Source organism: Lycium barbarum, chromosome 11 (genome assembly GCF_019175385.1).
Source record: "Lycium barbarum isolate Lr01 chromosome 11, ASM1917538v2, whole genome shotgun sequence".
Lineage (NCBI taxonomy): Eukaryota > Viridiplantae > Streptophyta > Magnoliopsida > Solanales > Solanaceae > Lycium > Lycium barbarum.
Window position 1 is genome coordinate 111,187,160 of NC_083347.1, and position 17,145 is coordinate 111,204,304.

The 17,145-nt window shown below is 37.7% G+C and overlaps 2 protein-coding genes across 2 annotated transcripts; both read right to left on the reverse strand.

Annotated features, from left to right (window-relative positions):
• Window positions 1–5,126: 5,126 nt before the first annotated feature.
• Window positions 5,127–6,575, reverse strand: LOC132620117 (uncharacterized mitochondrial protein AtMg00820-like). Its single transcript, XM_060334820.1, has 2 exons — window positions 6,529–6,575; window positions 5,127–5,523 (listed from the first exon to the last, which is right to left on the reverse strand). Exons 1-2 carry the CDS (start codon window positions 6,573–6,575, stop codon window positions 5,127–5,129), a joined length of 444 nt encoding a protein of 147 aa, XP_060190803.1.
• Window positions 6,576–6,650: 75 nt separating this feature from the next.
• Window positions 6,651–8,575, reverse strand: LOC132617952 (uncharacterized). The gene is made up of 2 exons (XM_060333017.1): window positions 7,112–8,575; window positions 6,651–6,776 (listed from the first exon to the last, which is right to left on the reverse strand). Exons 1-2 carry the CDS (start codon window positions 7,476–7,478, stop codon window positions 6,745–6,747), a joined length of 399 nt encoding a protein of 132 aa, XP_060189000.1. The 5' UTR covers window positions 7,479–8,575; the 3' UTR covers window positions 6,651–6,744.
• Between the last annotated feature and the right edge of the window lie 8,570 nt (window positions 8,576–17,145).

The window sequence follows — 17,145 nt, forward strand, 5'->3', positions numbered from 1 at the left end:
ATACAAGACCAATAATATTTTGGATTTGGTTGGACACAAATTTTTAGAAAAAAATTCTTGAATGAGGTTGTGCATTAGGATTATTTTATGTGAAAAGGTTTTTGAGTTTGAAGGAGAAAACTCTATCCCATTACCCAAAATAGAAGTTTTTCGAAACCTTAACTCTGCAGCCTCTGTTCTCATTTGAGTTCTATGTAGAAAAGTTGGACTAAAGTACTCTTCTATGTGGTACTTCCATATAGATTACTTGAACACTTCTGACCTGCTTGATTGCCAGCATTATGTTCAAGTTGTGTAACACCTCATAATGCTCTATAAACTAGCTTGGATTAACCTAATGATTTAATTGTAGTAATTAGTGCGTAGTCAAGGCGTTGGAACTCACTCGAGGCTAACTACGTGTTAGAGACATGTTAATGGATGTACGATACTTAATTGAAGCAACAGGATGACTCAAAATACTCTAAAATGAACAAAGATGAAACGTTCCAGGAACCAGATATCGGTCATTCATCACAATTGCATGGGAAGAACACGAAAATTCCAGTGCTTCCACGCGACAGCCATGCGTGATGATACACTCTGTGTTAGTTGGCCTAAAAAGGAACTAATAATTCAACTTTAAACCGGTTCAGGGGGGTTGTTAAGATCCCCGCAAATTTTAATGTCTCTTTGAATAAAAGGGTCATAGTTTAGGGATCCTATAGATTCTCCTTTTGTTTTAATCCTCCTCGCATAAGATTTGCCCTGTTTGTTTTGCCCCACTCTGCACCTGCCCCACCCGTTGCCATCTCTAAAAGTTTGGAACAGTAACTTGCAATCAATTTAGGCCTACTTGAAGATTGTAATCTCCTTGCTGTTTAATGTTCATACAATATAGATGGTCTTCAGGTGCAATGGATCATTTGTGTGTATGTGGCCCAAACATAGCTGTTTGGGGCAGTTGTGTAAGGCCTTTACAGCAATGAAAATAGGTCCCAACTTTCAGGTGCGGAGGCACAGTTTTAGTTACTGCAGATTCGATAGAACTCAATATTCGATAGAACTCAATAATTTTGACTCAAATTTTATATTTGTATCCAAAAAGTCATTTGATATGCATATATAATCTATTTAGAACCTAATAAGCTAAAAAGATTAAAACTTCTGAATTTGCCTCCGCCAACTTTACAAGAATCATACCCCTATTTTTGTAATGTAATTTCCAGATGAACATATGAAGAGTGAGTTTAATTGCTTGGGGACTTTAGCTTTAATTTTATGAAATTTTGGCTACTGATTTTGTATGGCACATAAATATGATGTCCCTCTTGTACTCTCAACTTTTTAGTGGGGTCCACTCATATTAGATAGAAATAATTCTGTAGGGTTTGATTAAGGTATGTGCCCCTACTCTTTGAGAAAAGCGCAAGCGCGCACACATCACTGGCAGAACAATCTAAATTTGATGAATTCAAGATTTAGGGTTTATTATTGAACCAATTATACATTTGAAATAACAGATTCAGTTAAGTGATAGATATGTATGTATATGCATTCATGTTGAAATTATTAGATTCAATTGAACTCACTAAATAATTTACACCAAATTGAGCAAGTTAAAAATTAGGTGAAAATAATAGCATCTAATTGTAACTAAGTGATAGATATGTGTATAAAACATACATATTCTGTCTTCATTCATTGGTTTGGTGTAAACACTTTTTGGGTGTGCGAAAAGGTCAACATCGGTAACTAGCTAAAAAGATTGGGAATCAACATATAAGGTGTAGGGATCTCTTAATGGTGTGAGCCTTTCGGAAAAACACATGTTAAGAGTATGCCCAATAACTGGTATTAGAGTCCAGGTTCAGCGGGACGAGTATGACGATGGCAGATGGTGTGGGCCCAGTTTGAAGACGTGTACACAAGAAGAAGCTTGTTGCAGACTTTGATTGCCATAATACTCTAATGATGTGGGCGACACACAGTGAATCTCAGATATTGACTCGTGATCATGATGATGGGCCACGTGGAACTTAGTTCGAGAGGGAAGACCTATTGATCATGGTGATGGCCACATGAAGCTTAGTTCGAGGGAGAGTATTGGGAGTGTGAACAAAGTTCCTCATCGGTGGCTGAAAAGATTGGGAGTCAACATATAAGGTGTGGGGATCTCTTAACGGTTTTGAGGTCTTTTGGAGAAAACCGTACGGGTTTAGCCCAAAATGGAGAATATCACACCATGTTCAGAGTATTTTCGGGAGACCAATAACACTTCTAGTGAGTTTCTATCCTTCTCACATAAAAGGACAATTCGGTGTACTGAGCATTCCGTGTTCACGCAGGGTCCAGGGAAGGATCACACCACAAAGAGGGTCGGCACACTAACCTGACACATGCATCAATAATTGATTTCACGGCTCAAATTCATAATCTATAGGTCGCACAAATACAATTTTACTATTGCATCGAGGTTTGTTTTAATCCTTCTCATATATACTACCAATAATTAAGATTAAGACGACCAAGGAATGTAGGACATTGTCTTGGGAAGAAAATAATGTTTGAAATGGTGAGCTATTTCCAGGCTTCCAGCTATTCAACTCACTTTACTTCCTCCGAAAGCACAAAAAAGTGAACAAATCATATGAATATTCATATTCGTTCATTGTCTTTGCTCTAAATTTTGGCTCTCCCACTAGAAAGAGCAAAGAGATCTCATCATTGATAAGTATGTATAAATAAGATTTGGAAACAATGCATCTTTCATCATTCATATCACATCAGAATTATTCCAATTACCAAAAGAAGAAAAAACACTATTCCTTTTTATTTCTAGGATTTGCACCATTGCGTTTTTTTATTTCTATTGGACCTTTTCCACACCCCAAATCCTTAAACCAGAATACCACTCTTATTAATACACTTATTCTTTATCCTTTGACAAATCATATTAGAATTGAGTGGATATAGGCATCTAGATTGTCGCCACTAGTCAAAGGAACATGGTGTTAGGGAGTTATTTGGATAAACTTATAAGCAAATCAAATCAATATAAATGAAAGCAATTTTAATACTTTAAAGTGTTTTTAACAATTAATCATTATCAACCACAATTAATCCATTAATCTGAACGTACTCTGTTGTATTTGAATAATGATGGGGTGTTTCGGATAGATAAAACTTACCTGCATCAGGTGTTTGCACCAGATCAATGAATATATAACACGTGTTGAAATATATACACCTATCATTTTACCATAGTCAATTAACGTATATTTTCAATCCATTAAATCAGTTAACTATAGTAAATTGTATTGGCTTGATGTAAACACCTGACACGTGTAAATATTTACCGGAGGAAAATGATATGGCTCAGGGTTGGGACAATGGATTGGTCTGATCATTAATTATGTAAAGAAGGTCTAGTCAAATATTATGACTTGTAAACTTTGAATTAGTAAAACTAGAGTAACATGAACAAAAGGCATATTACAAGATGTTAAGTTGTACTAATGATATAAATTCTTTATACCGGTAGTATATATAAGTTAAATTTTATTCCCTATGTCCTCATTAATTTATGTGACATTTTTCGTTTTCGAAATTCAAACTATGTAAACTTTGATCAACATCTTATAATGTAGTACTTTTTCATCATATTTCCATGACAAAAACTACAATTTATAGTACTTTCGTATAGTTTTTGAAATAATACGTGAATATACATAGATTTAGTGTTCAGAAAAATGAAGAAGAAGAACTGTATAGTTCGTATGAGGAAGAAGATATTGTATTCACTGAAAATGTGTTTATCAATACTATGTATAATGATTCATATATATAGCTACTACTAAGTCTAGAGTTAGTTATAACTAACTTATTGAACACTTAATAACTAACTATTCAAAAAGTTAGTTAAGCAACTTTCTGAACAGACCTAGCTTGGAACATAGAAATTCATGTTGTACTCTTGTAAGACCTTTAGTCAGCATGTCTGCAGGTTGTTCATGAGTTGGTATGTGTTTTGTTGACACCATTCCTTGTAGAATTTTCTCTCTAATGAAGTGGCAGTCTATCTCAATATGTTTGGTCCTTTCATGATAAACTGGATTGGCTGCAATCTGAATTGCAGCCTTACTGTCACTGAATATCAAAACCGGACTGTTTATTTGTATTCCACGTTCTTTCACAAGACCAAGTAACCAAACTAATTCTGATACAGTTGTAGCAATACTTCTATATTCAGCTTCAGCACTGCTTCTGGACACTGTTGTTTGTTTCTTTGCCTTCCAAGCTACTAATGAACTTCCTAACTTGATTAAATAACCAGTAACAGACTTTCTTGATAGAGGACATGATGCCCAATCTGCATCACAATATGCAATCATAGTTTCTTCACTTTTGCTAGATAATAATACACATTGACCAGGTTGTTTCTTCAAGTACTTCACAATTCTTACTGCAACTTCCATGTGTGATTTCTTAGGTTCCTATAGGAATTGGCTTAGTGTTTGCACACTATAAGCTATGTTAGGCCTTGTCATGGTCAAATAGAGTAACTTGCCTATCAACCTTTGATAAGAGCTTTGATATGCAAGTGGATCTTCTTGAACAACATCTAAATCTTCCTTGCTCTTTAGATAATCATCATATTGTTTGGCTGTCAGTTTCACATTAGTATCAATAGGTGTTAATGATGGTCTTGCTGTTGATACTCCAACGTCAGAAATAAACTCCAATGCATATTTTCTTTGATGCATTAGAATTCCTTCTTTTGATCTAGCAAATTCAATCCGCAAGAAGGATTTTAACTCACCTAGATCCTTCATTTTGAAAGCATGTTGCAAGGTTTCTTTGGTGTCTTTGATCAGCCTCAAACTGCTTCCTGTTTTGAGCATATCATCTACATATACAAGTACTATAGTTATTCCTTCTGTTGTCTTCTTTGTAAATAGTGAATGATCATATTGACTTTGCTGGAATTTTGCCTTCAATAATGCTTCTGTCAACTTGGCATTCCATTGTCTAGGGGCTTGTTTTAATCCATACAAGGATTTAATGAGCCTGCATACTTTCTTCTCCCTCTGGCTCTTGAATCGTTGTGGTAAATCCATGTATATTTCATCAAACAAATCACCTTTTCAGAAGGCATTAAATACATCAATTTGGTGGATATGCCAGTTGTTTATTGGTGAGGTTACAAGTACAGTTCTAACAATTTTCATCTTCACTATAGGACTGAATATTTCCTGATAGTCAATCCCCTCTTTTTGGCTATATCCTTTGGCTACAAGCCTTGCATTAAACCTCTCAATGTCACCATTGGCTTTATATTTGATTCTGTACACCCATTTGCATCCTATAGGTATTTTATTTTCTGGTAAAGTTGTAACCTGCCAAGTGTTGTTGCTTTCCAAGGCTGCTATTTCTTGCTGCATGGCTTCCACCCATCTTGGATCCTTGATAGCATCCTTATAAGTAAAAGGTTCAGTTTCAGTTGAAACTGCAGCTATGTAATCCTGGTACTTTGAAGAAATCCTGTCATAAGACAAAAACTTGTTGAGAGCATAAGGAACATCCTAATGGATGTTCAAGTTGACAAAATCTTTCATCCCTACTGGAGGCTTTTTACCTCTCTCAGACTTTCTCTCAGGTTGAACTGTGATAGTAGGTGGAATTTGTGTTGTTGTAGGCTAAGAGATAGCAAGTTCGGAGGGTTTGGCCTCTACTGTTCTTTGTATAGAATCTTAGTTTGTGGAAATGTTTTCGGGCTGATTGGTACTTATAGGTGTGGTGTTTGATTCAGCGACCTGATTCTGAGAGGTGGTTGTAGTTGAAGAGTTTAATAGTACATCAATATAATCAATATGACATTCTGAGAAGATAGGTTCAGTAGTTGTGTTGTTTTGAAACATGAAAGGAAAAGCTTCTTCTCTAAATTCAACATCTCTACTTACAAATATCCGTTTTTCTTGAATATGATATAACACGTATCCCTTTTTTGTGGCAGAATAGCCCATAAGTACAGAAATTTTGGATCTACTTTTCAGCATATCATGTTCCTGTATAACTTTAACATAGCACAAATAACCTATTACTCTTAAGTGAGTAAGCAGAGGTTTCTTATTATATAGCAGTTCATAAGGAGTTTTATGATTGATGACAAACTAGGCATTCTATTTATAAGATATACTGCAGCTTGCATACATAACCCCCAGAATTTTATTGTTATATTTGCTTGAAATCTCAGTGCTCTAGTGACTTCTAAAATATGCCTGCATTTTCTTTCAGCTACACCATTTTGCTGGGGTGTATAGGCACAGTTAGTTTGATGTATAATTCCCATAGATTTGAATAAATCATCACAGACTGAGTTTACAAATTCAGTTTCATTATCAGACCTGAATGCTTAAGTGTTTTATCAAACTCAGTTTGCACATATATAAGGAACTGTTTTATAACTACACATATATCAGACTTGAGTTTAAGCAAAAAAAAATCTATGTTAATCTGGAAAAATCATCAACCAATGTTAAGAAATACCTGTTTCCATCATATGTAGTAGTTTTATAGGGACCCCATAAGTCCATATGAATCAACTCAAAACAAGCAGAAGCTTTTATACTACTAATAGGAAAGGGTTGTCTAGTCTGTTTTGCACAAGGGCAAACAGTACAATCTTTGATAGTCTGAATAACTATTCTTCTGTTGTACTTAAATGCGTGATTGACCAATATGTATAGTCCATTTTCCTCTTTACTAATCTCCTTCACCTGTCCATTCAAAAGATCCTGAAATAGACAAAAACCAGGAAAGAAGTTGACTGAGCACCCTAATTCTCTAGTTATTTTTGATACTGACATTAGATTAAACTTAAATTGAGGAATGTGAAATACATTAATTATTGTACTTCTATCGGATAAAGTACTTGAACCAGTATGAGTTACTAATGTAGTGTCACCATTTGGTAAGTACACTTCTTTTGGTTTACTAGGTTGGGTGATAGACTGGTTATTTAAGAGTTTTAGGTCTGCTACCATATGATTCGTTGCGCCTGTGTCAATTATCCATTCTTCACTTTTATAAGCTAATAAAGAAGTACTTAAAGCACCATAAACAGATGTACCTGATGCTGCAGCAGCAGAGAAAGCTGGCTCAGTGTTGTTGCCCTTGAGCAACTTTATGATCTGTTCATACTGATCTTTTGTGAAGGGATAAGCTCCTCCTGCTGATGCACCTTGACTTTGAGTAACTTTATTGTTGTTTGGTACTTGACGTTGCATCTCAGCATCTCTTTGATTTGTGAAACCACTTCCACCATCTGCCATTACATTATATGCTGCAGATCCAGGCTTTGTGAACTTCCTCCCTTGTCCTTGATTACCAGAATTGTATCCATTTTCTTGAACAGTACTATATGGTCTCTTTCTTGATTGAGGATAGCCAACTACTTTGTAACAAGTCTCTTTTGTATGTCCTTTCAGATTACACATTTCATACTAAAGAATGTAGTTTTTCTTGATTTTCTGAGAATGACCATTATAACCAGATTGACTAGATTGACCTCTGTAAGAACCATTATTCCTTGAGTACATGGCTACATCAATATTCCCTGATGTACTAGAATTACCAGGGTGAGAACCTAACACACCAGAAGTGGCTGCGATGGACTTTTGACCTTCATCACTCAGAATCATAGCATAAGCTTGATTTATAGAAGGCATTGGAAACATCATCAAGATATGGCTTCTAGCCTGATTGTAGGACTCATTCAACCCCATTAAGAATTGAAACAATTTTAATTTCTGAAGATGACAACAAATTCTCTAGACTTTGCACAATTACAACTAGGTGTTGGTACTAAGGCTTCAAATTCTTTCCATAAATCTTTAAGTCCTGAAAAATATGCAGAAACAGAACTTGTACCTTGAACCAAAGTTGAGATTTCTTTATGAACATTGAAGGTTCTTGAACCAGCCACCTTGTTGCATCTCTCAAACATATCATCCCACACAGCTTTGGTAGTTGTGTCATACATGACTCCTCCTAACAAGATTTTTGAGATTGAATTCATCACCATCAACTAACCCCATCTTATTTCTTCCAAGAAGGGCAATTTTCATTGAATTATACCAAATTGCAAAGTTTTCAATTCCAATCAATTGAAATGTCAAGATTTGAATTCCACTTACATCTTGTGGATTAAGAAACAAAGGGTGACTATAATCGATCCCAGCTCATTGAACATTGCCAGAGCTTTGTGAATTTTGTGCAAGATCTGGCACATTACTTGTGGCATTTACATTTCCTGTACCAGTAATGTTGTTTACACCATTGACATTGGTTTTGATTGCCATCGCTTATGATCAAGAACTTCGGATTTTTGAAAGTAAACTTCAAACTTTCTTTTACATAATTAAATTGAGAAATTTCAAACTTTCAAACGAGTGAATCGAAACAGACCTACACCCGCTATGATACCATGAAATAATACGTGAATATACACATAATATAAACTGAATATGCACAGATTTAGTGTTCTAGAAAAATGAAGAAGAAGAACTGTATAGTTGGTATGAGGAAGAAGAAAGATTGAGAAAGAAGATGTTGTATTCATTGAAAATGTGTTAATCAATAATGTGTACAATGATTCATATATATAGCTACTACAAGTCTAGAGTTAGTTATAACTAACTTATTGAACACTTAATAACTAACTATTCATAAAGTTAGTTAAGCAACTTTCTGAACTAACAGGCTGGTCCTTCAAGTATAAAGTAGTTACACTTTGGCCCTTCTATAGTTTTTGAATATCAAAATTTTAATTTTAAAATATTAAGTTAATTTAATACAATTTAACTTTAAAGATTAGTCAAATTAATTCTCGAGCAGCTAAATGTGTCACGTAAATTAGGAGGGAGAGAGTAGTATTTTATTACTTGCCAATTGAATGACAAACATTAAAAGAAAAGGATAAGGAACACGTTTGAAAATTTGAGGAATATTTACAAAGAAGACTACTAATGACAGGAAGAGGGGTAAAATATGTTATCAACTATACGTTTACTTTTTCTTAAGTGGATCGCCTGCATAACCCAAATCTCAATCAAGAATGAACCATGATTTTAGCTTTATATCATTTTGGCTAAGCTATATATTTAGTTTTGAATCTTACAGTTCTTGATTGCTTTATTTTTGCTAAGCACACTGCATGATGTCTGTTTAAGATTTTCCTTACTAGCAGTACTCGTTATGAGTGGTCTCAATCACCAAACTGGAGACGACTGTTGGCTAAGTTTGTCTGTAGCTGCCTTTCAGTTTGTCTTTTTTCAAGTATGTTATAAGAGTATTAGTGTATACGGTAAAAATCGGATTTATGCAAGACCGGTAAGACCGGAGACCTAGGGTAGGAAGAAACAAGCACGAGAATGAAGTCTTTCCTTCGGACCGGGGAGATTGCACCAAATGCGATTGATCCGAGAAAAGTGAAGTAAATCTGTTTGGTCTGGTATCTCCGGAACAAACTTCACATCACGGTTAGTCCGGTTTCTCCATGACCGAGTTGATCGTGGCCGTTGGTCCGGTTAATCAGTTACAAAATTGCCACGCGTCAAGACCGTTCTGTCACATTGTACTGACAACCATATGGGTGTCAGACCGTACGGCCCAACCTTATCCTTTTAGTGTTTTTCTTTATTCTAAAAAGGCTTTATGTTGTATGTAAGACCCATAAGGCAAAACCGTAAATAGGGAGCATTTAAGTTAGTTTTTTTGAGATCAAGAACATTGTAATAGCAAATATATATTGAAGCTCTCTCTCTCTTTTGGTCCGGACCAGTGGTGTTTTATGCTTATTCATCCAACATAGTTGGCTTAATCATAAATTTCTATATCTTTATTCAAGTCATTAACGCATATATTCGCATACACATGCTATAGCACACAAATCCATAAATATTTCTCATAAACCCAAAATAGATTAAGGTTCATCCACATATCCTATACCTCACTTATAAATTCAATTGATTACCTAAATTCAGGGTAAACAGCTTGGCGCCCACCGTGGGGCTAGGATAATAATGGTTTTTTAATCTTGGCTTCTATCTCCTACCCGTTGGTTTAAGCAATCCTTTGCTGATCTATGTGAAATCGGACCAAATGGCAAGCAGTGGGCAATCTGGTCATGTCAACAACAACGAAATTGTGGTCGAAAATGAGAACAGTGGGCTACGAGACCTATCAGCAGACCCCATCGACCCAAATTCTGTTGATTCGAGGGAGGGCCTCAACGGACAGAACACCGTGAACCAGGAGAATGCCATCCAGCCGGCCACTGATCCCTTAAATACTCATAATTCAATTACTTTATCCCGAGCACAAGGCCGGAAAGTACCGGATACCCCTAATGAGGTTAACTTACGTTTGATTTTTGAAATGTTGCAGGAGCAGAGAATCGCCATCGCCGAACAAGGAATCGCAATAGCTCAGCTGCAAAGTAAAATGATAAAGCGGTCCCGGAGAGGTCGAAAGGCTTCGCTGAACCAAGAAGGGACGAAACACAGATGGTCGAGAGTAATGGACCTGGAGCCGGTTCATCCACCGAAGTACTGAGAATGCTAGAAACATTAACAAAGCGGGTAGACTCAACTGAGAAGAGGGTAGAAACATATAACTCTCGGGTGGATCAGATCCCGGGGGCTCCGCCTATTTTAAAAGGATCGGATTGAAAGAGGTACATTCAAAGGCCTTTTCCTCCAAGTGTGCCTCCGAAGTTGATCCCGAAAAGGTTCAAAATGCCGGATATCCAGAAATATAACGGTACAATGGACCCACAGGAGCACGTGACTTCGTACACCTATGCCATAAAAGGCAATGACGTCAAAGAGGATGAAATTGAGTCCATTTTGTTGAATAAGTTTAGGGAAACCCTATCGAAGGGAGCATTGACTTGGTACGACTATCTGCCCGAGCATTCAATCACTTCTTTGGAAATGCTCGTGGATGCGTTCATAAAAGCCCATGCTAGAGCTAAAAAGGTGCAGGCCTGGAAGATGGATATTTTTCGTATAGCCCAAAGGGACGATGAATTGTTACATGAATTCGTCAACCGGTTCCAAAGGGAACGGATGGAGCTCCCTTCGGTTTCGAAGGAATGGGTTGCACAAGCTTTTACCAAAGGACTTAATCCTCGGAGCTCGACGACTTCGTTCAAACTAAAAGAAAACTTGCTGGTATACGAGGCTGTGACCTGGGCAGATGTCCATAACAGATACGAATCAAAGATTCGGGTAGAGGATGACCAACTCGAGCTTCCCCCGGGGCCTGTAAATATGAGCAAAAGCTCTAAGAGATCGAGGAAAAATTATGAACTGGAGTCAAGACCATCGAGGGAAAGGTATCGGCCATACTCTCATTCGGAAAAGCCAAGCTTCAGGTCGGAAAAATCAAGGGTTGGTCCCAGTCAATTCTCCAGTCGGGGTGATAAACGGACCGAGCGCCCGTCAAACAGTCGAGGTCTTTCATTTAGAAGTGATGCCGGGAGTTCGGTTAGCAACAAAGACCTACCAAGAATATCGGAGTACAAATTCAGCATCAATACCTCGGATCTTGTATCGGTCATTGGTCGTATCGCAAAAGAAAGATAGCCGAGGCCATTGAGATCAGATCCAGGACAACGGAACCCGAGCCTGATGTGTGAATACCATGGAACTCATCGGCACAGAACTGAAGACTGTCGCCAATTGAGGGAGGAGGTGGCTCGGTTACTAAAAAATGACCACCTTCGAGAATTCCTAAGTGAACGAGCTAAAAGCCACTACAAGAAAAGGGAGTCCCACAAACGGGCCGAACCGATGGAACCTCAACATATAATCAACATGATAATCGGGGGTACAGATTCTCCTTGAGGGCCGGTGATGAAACGGACGAAGGTTACCGTTGTGCGTGAGAAGCGCAGCCGGGATTTCGTGCCCTAGGGTTCCATCTCTTTCAGCAACGAGGATGCATAAGGCTTCATTCAACCACATAATGATGCATTGGTAATTTCAATTCTTATTTTTAAATCACAAGTTAAACGTATTTTGATTGACCTAGGTAGCTCGGCCAATATCATCCGGTGGAGAGTGTTTGAACAGCTAAGGCTACTCGATCAGATTGTACCAGTTGCCCGAGTACTCAGCGGGTTCAATATGGCAAGTGAGACCACGAAGGGGGATATTTCTTTGCCGGTCAACATTGACGGCACCATTCAGCAGACAGTGTTTTATGTCATCGAAGGAGATATGAAGTATAATGCATTGCTGGGTAGACCGTGGATACATAGCATGAGGGCCGTGCCATCGACATTACATCAGCTACTGAAATTCCCGACACCGGAGGGAATAAAAACCATCCGAGGTGAACAGTCCGCTGCAAGGGAGATATTCACGGTCGAGGAAACGCCACCCCTTCCCAAAAAACCGGATAAAAAAGAAGATGAATCAGTCGGTGGCAAGGACTCTAAATAGAAATTAAAGTGTACGGGTCCGGCAACGGAGTAGAAGGGGTCGGACCCGGGAGATGAAGAGGATGATTTCGGTGTACCCAGATTGTTCGTCTTACTGGATGACTCGAATGCAACAAAGTCTACAGTAGAGGAGCTGGAGCAAGTCGTCTTGTTCGAATATCTATCTGATAGAAAGGTATACCTGGGCACGGGGTTAACCTTGGAGCTCAGGAACAAGTTAATTAAATTTCTTCAAGCTAATGTCGATTGTTTCGCATGGTCCCATATAGATATGATAGGTATGCCACCGGAAGTGACGACTCACAAGCTCAGCCTTGATGGGTGGTTTCTCCCGGTGAAGTAGAAGAGGAGGCCCATGGCAGAGGCAAAACACGCCTTCGTAAAGGATGAGGTAACAAAACTTTTGAAAATAGGCTCTATCCGGGAGGTAAAATACCCGGATTGGCTAGCTAACGTAGTGGTGGTGCCGAAAAAAGGTAATAAATTTCGAATGTGCATTGATTATAAGGATCTAAACAAAGCATGCCCGAAGGATTCATTTTCGATGCCTCACATCGATAGAATGATCGATGCGACGGTCGGGCACGAGATGTTGAGTTTTCTCGATGCTTACTCCGGGTACAACCAAATCCGGATGCACCCAGAGGATCAAGAGAAAACATCCTTTATTACCCGATACGGGACATACTGTTACAATGTCATGCCCTTCGGGTTAAAAAATGCCGGTGCAACTTACCAATGCCTAGTTAATGCGATGTTCGAAGAACAGATAGGAAAAACAATGGAAGTTTATATTGATGACATGGTAGTCAAGTCCCTGGAAACAGAGGACCATTTAAAAAATTTGCAGGAAATCTTCGATGTACTCCGTAAGTACAACATGAAGCTTAACGCGGAGAAATGCGCCTTCAGTGTACGATCTGGAAAGTTCTTGGGTTTCACGGTATCAAACCGGGGGATTGGAATCAACCCGAACAAGATCAAAGCCATTGAAGATATTGAGGTGGTGAATAACGTCAAAGGAGTGCAAAGGCTCACCGGAAGGATAGCAGCACCGAGTCGGTTCATATCGAGATCTTCGGATAAAAGTCACCGTTTCTTCTCCTTATTAAGGAAGAAGAATGACTTCGTTTGGACGCCGGAATGCCAAAGAGCCTTGCAGGAATTGAAAGGGTACTTGTCCAGCCCGCCTCTGCTGCACACACCGAAAGCGGACAAGCAGTTATTTCTCTACCTTGCCGTATCCAAGGTAGCGGTAAGTGGTGTTTTGGCCCGAGAAGAATCAGGTACGCAATTCCCTATATATTAAGTGAGTATAACTTTAGGGGATGCGGAGATCCGTTATCCCCACCTTGAAAAATTGGCTTTGGCATTGGTAAGTGCTTCTAGAAAGCTCAAACCTTACTTTCAATGTCATCCGATATGTGTAGTGACTACTTATCCTCTAAAGAACATCATGCATAAACCGGAATTGTCGGGTAGACTAACCAAATGGGCCGTAGAGATTAGCGGGTATGATATCGAATATAAACCCCGAATGGCCATTAAGTCTCAAATCTTGGCCGATTTTGTGGAAGATTTTATCCCATCTATGGTCCCCGAGGTTGAGAAAGAACTTCTCCTAACCTCAAGAAAGGCTTCGGGTATTTGGTCGTTACACATGGATGGGGCCTCGAACCTCAAAGGTTCCGGGCTAGGAATCGTCCTTAGAACTCCCGCGGGGGATGCCATTCGACAGTTGATTAGAACTATTAAATTGAATAACAATGAAGCCGAGTATGAGGCTATGATTGTAGGTTTGGAGTTAGCTCGGAGTATGGGGGCCGAAGTAATCGAAGCAAAGTGCGACTCTCTCTTGGTCGTTAACCAAGTTAATGGCATCTTTGAGGTTAAGGATAAAAGAATGCAAAGGTATCTGGAGAAATTTCAAGTGATACTACATCGGTTTAAAGAGTGGACCGTTCAGCATGTAAGCAAAACAGCAAAGCCGGCGTATTGTCCAATTTGGGTTCTTCAGTTGAAGGGGAAGAAATCAAACCCGGCACTATGGTGTAGTTAATGAATTCGGATAGAAAACGGGCATGCTGAAATAAACACGATGGGTCTAACTTGGTATTGGCGCAACAAATCCATCGATTACTTGCAAGATGGAAAGCTCCCGAGTGACTCGAAAGAATCACGGTCACTAAGGACAAAAGCAGCACGGTTCTGCTTAGTAGGCGGCCAATTGTATCGACAGTCTTTCTTCGGGCCCCTGGCCAAGTGTTTGGGTCGTGGAGAAACCGATTATGTGATGAGAGAGGTCCACGAGGGGACCTGCAGTAATCACTCTGGTACAGAAGCTTTAGTTCAAAAAATTATCAGAGCCGGTTATTACTGGAACCGGATGGAGGAGGATTCGAAGAATTTTGTCCGGAAATGTGATGAGTGTGTTACGCCCTATTTTGAACTGGGTCCAAGATAGTTTGCAACTTCACGGTTCTTCTAACTGGTTTTAAAAGGGTTAGAGTCGCCACCTTATTTTTTAGGAAAATCAGGAAACCTATATGTATTTGTGTGTCTACTCCATTTTAGTCCACGAAACCTATGAGATTCTAGATAAGAGTTTTATTTACCCCGAGGGAAAGGTATTAAGCATCCCTCAGAGCCTATCCGAAGACAGTCCTTAGTCTTAGTTTAATTGAACACTAGAGGGGGATTATCTATTTGTTATCATTATTATTAATTGTTTTCAAAATGTTATGACTTCATGAAAAACTAAACTAGGTGATAATATACTAAGTATATACAGTGTATAAAAAATGTATGTATATCAAGTATCAAGAATTTATGAAGAATGTATATCGATATGAATGTACAAAGGAGTGTAAAGAAAACATACCTCGTTCGTATGGTAGTGTATTTGTTAGTAAAAACAAGTGTATATCTATTGGCACAAAGGTATATCAGTTGGTGTAAAGAATATATACAACAATAAAGAAGATGTATAAAAAAATATAAGAGTATGTAAAATAGGTATATAAAGAGTGTGTGTCTATGTATAATGTATGTATGTTAAACATATAAAGAACATATTTCAAGTATAAAAGAGTGTATATCAAATATAAAATGTCTAAAGAATTGTATAACTAGGTATATTAGTGCATAAAGAATGTAAAAATAATCTACGAATATTCATTGGTGTAAAGATTTTATATAACGAAATTATTCAGAAAAGTGAAGTTTATTTGACTTGTTTCTACCGTTTAGTTAAAAGAAATGTTTGTTTAATGAATATCCTATCAAAAGAATAAGGAACAAAATAATTGTAAAAAGTATTGGTAAAAAATAAGTATAAGAAATTGTGGATAAAAAATAGTGAAAATGTGCAATGCCTCTAAATAAATAAAAGATTTGTAAATGAACGACTTAATATTTGCCTAACGTCAAAATGTGGATTTAACTTGAATAAAAGGTGTATTAGTGTGTACGAAAGAATGTAAAATGTATATTGTAAAAAATGTGTATTAAAAGCGTAGAAAAAATATAAAATAAAGGATGAACTATTATCTTTGCCTAAACGCCCAAAGTGTGAATTAATTAACAAAGTATTTATACCAAGTCAATTTAATCTATTTATGAAAGTATTGACGGCCTAAGTCTCGCCTAAAGTGAACAACAAACTTTAAATTAAGCATGCAAGATGACAAGTAAATAAAATATCTCCGACGGACGTTCAAAAAAATAATATTTCCACTATAGTACGAGTTTATGTTATGTACAAGTTTAAAGAACGCGAAAAGTAAATACAAATAGTGATTCGGCTGCCTTCCGAGTGTCGTCTTCGGGATGTGTCTCCGGGTACCTGTATAAACACTTAGTAAAAGCGTTAGTAAGAGAATAAATAATTATCGAATGAATTAAAGAAATAATGGATAAACTTAAAATAAAAAAAACCGTCCTTTGTACATGGGAGGCCTTGGAAATCGACGGAAATTTCTTCATCGGCCACTTGGGTTTAGTATTCACCCAAATGAATTTAAATAAATGCAATAAAAAAGGTTAACAGTACCATTGGCCGTCGGAAGTATTTTCCGGGCACAAAACACAATATTTATGTTATATCCCGTATTTCACATATTCGGAAAATTTGAAATAATTGTGACTAGTAAGAGATAAGGTCATGTTTTGATTGTATTTAACATATATGTTGTTCATGAAAAATGTTGATATGGAAATATGGAGGAAGGCCAACGGCAAAATTGAGAATTTTGGAAATTAGCTTCGGGAATTACAAAATAATTCTCATAACTAAATGGGCTTGGAAAATCAAAAAAAAAAAAAAAGAGGCCCAATGTTGAGTGGTGGCCGGCCATGGGCAACCAAAATGGCCCAAGCCCATAAAAATTAAACCCATGTATTAAAAAGGAAAAAGGGGCCATAAGTTCTTCATAATTCAAGAACACTCAAGAAACAAAAGAGGGAGAGCAAGAACAAGAGAAGGGTTCGGCCAACCCAAGGAGAAAAGAGAAAAAATTTATCCCATCAACCTTTGATCCAAAAATCTAAATTTTCTAGTATTCCTATTAAGTTCAAGACCTTCTTCAACGGGGTATAAATTTTGAGGCAAGAAAGTACTTTTTTTTGCAAGTGGAAAAAAATTGGAAAAAGGTAAG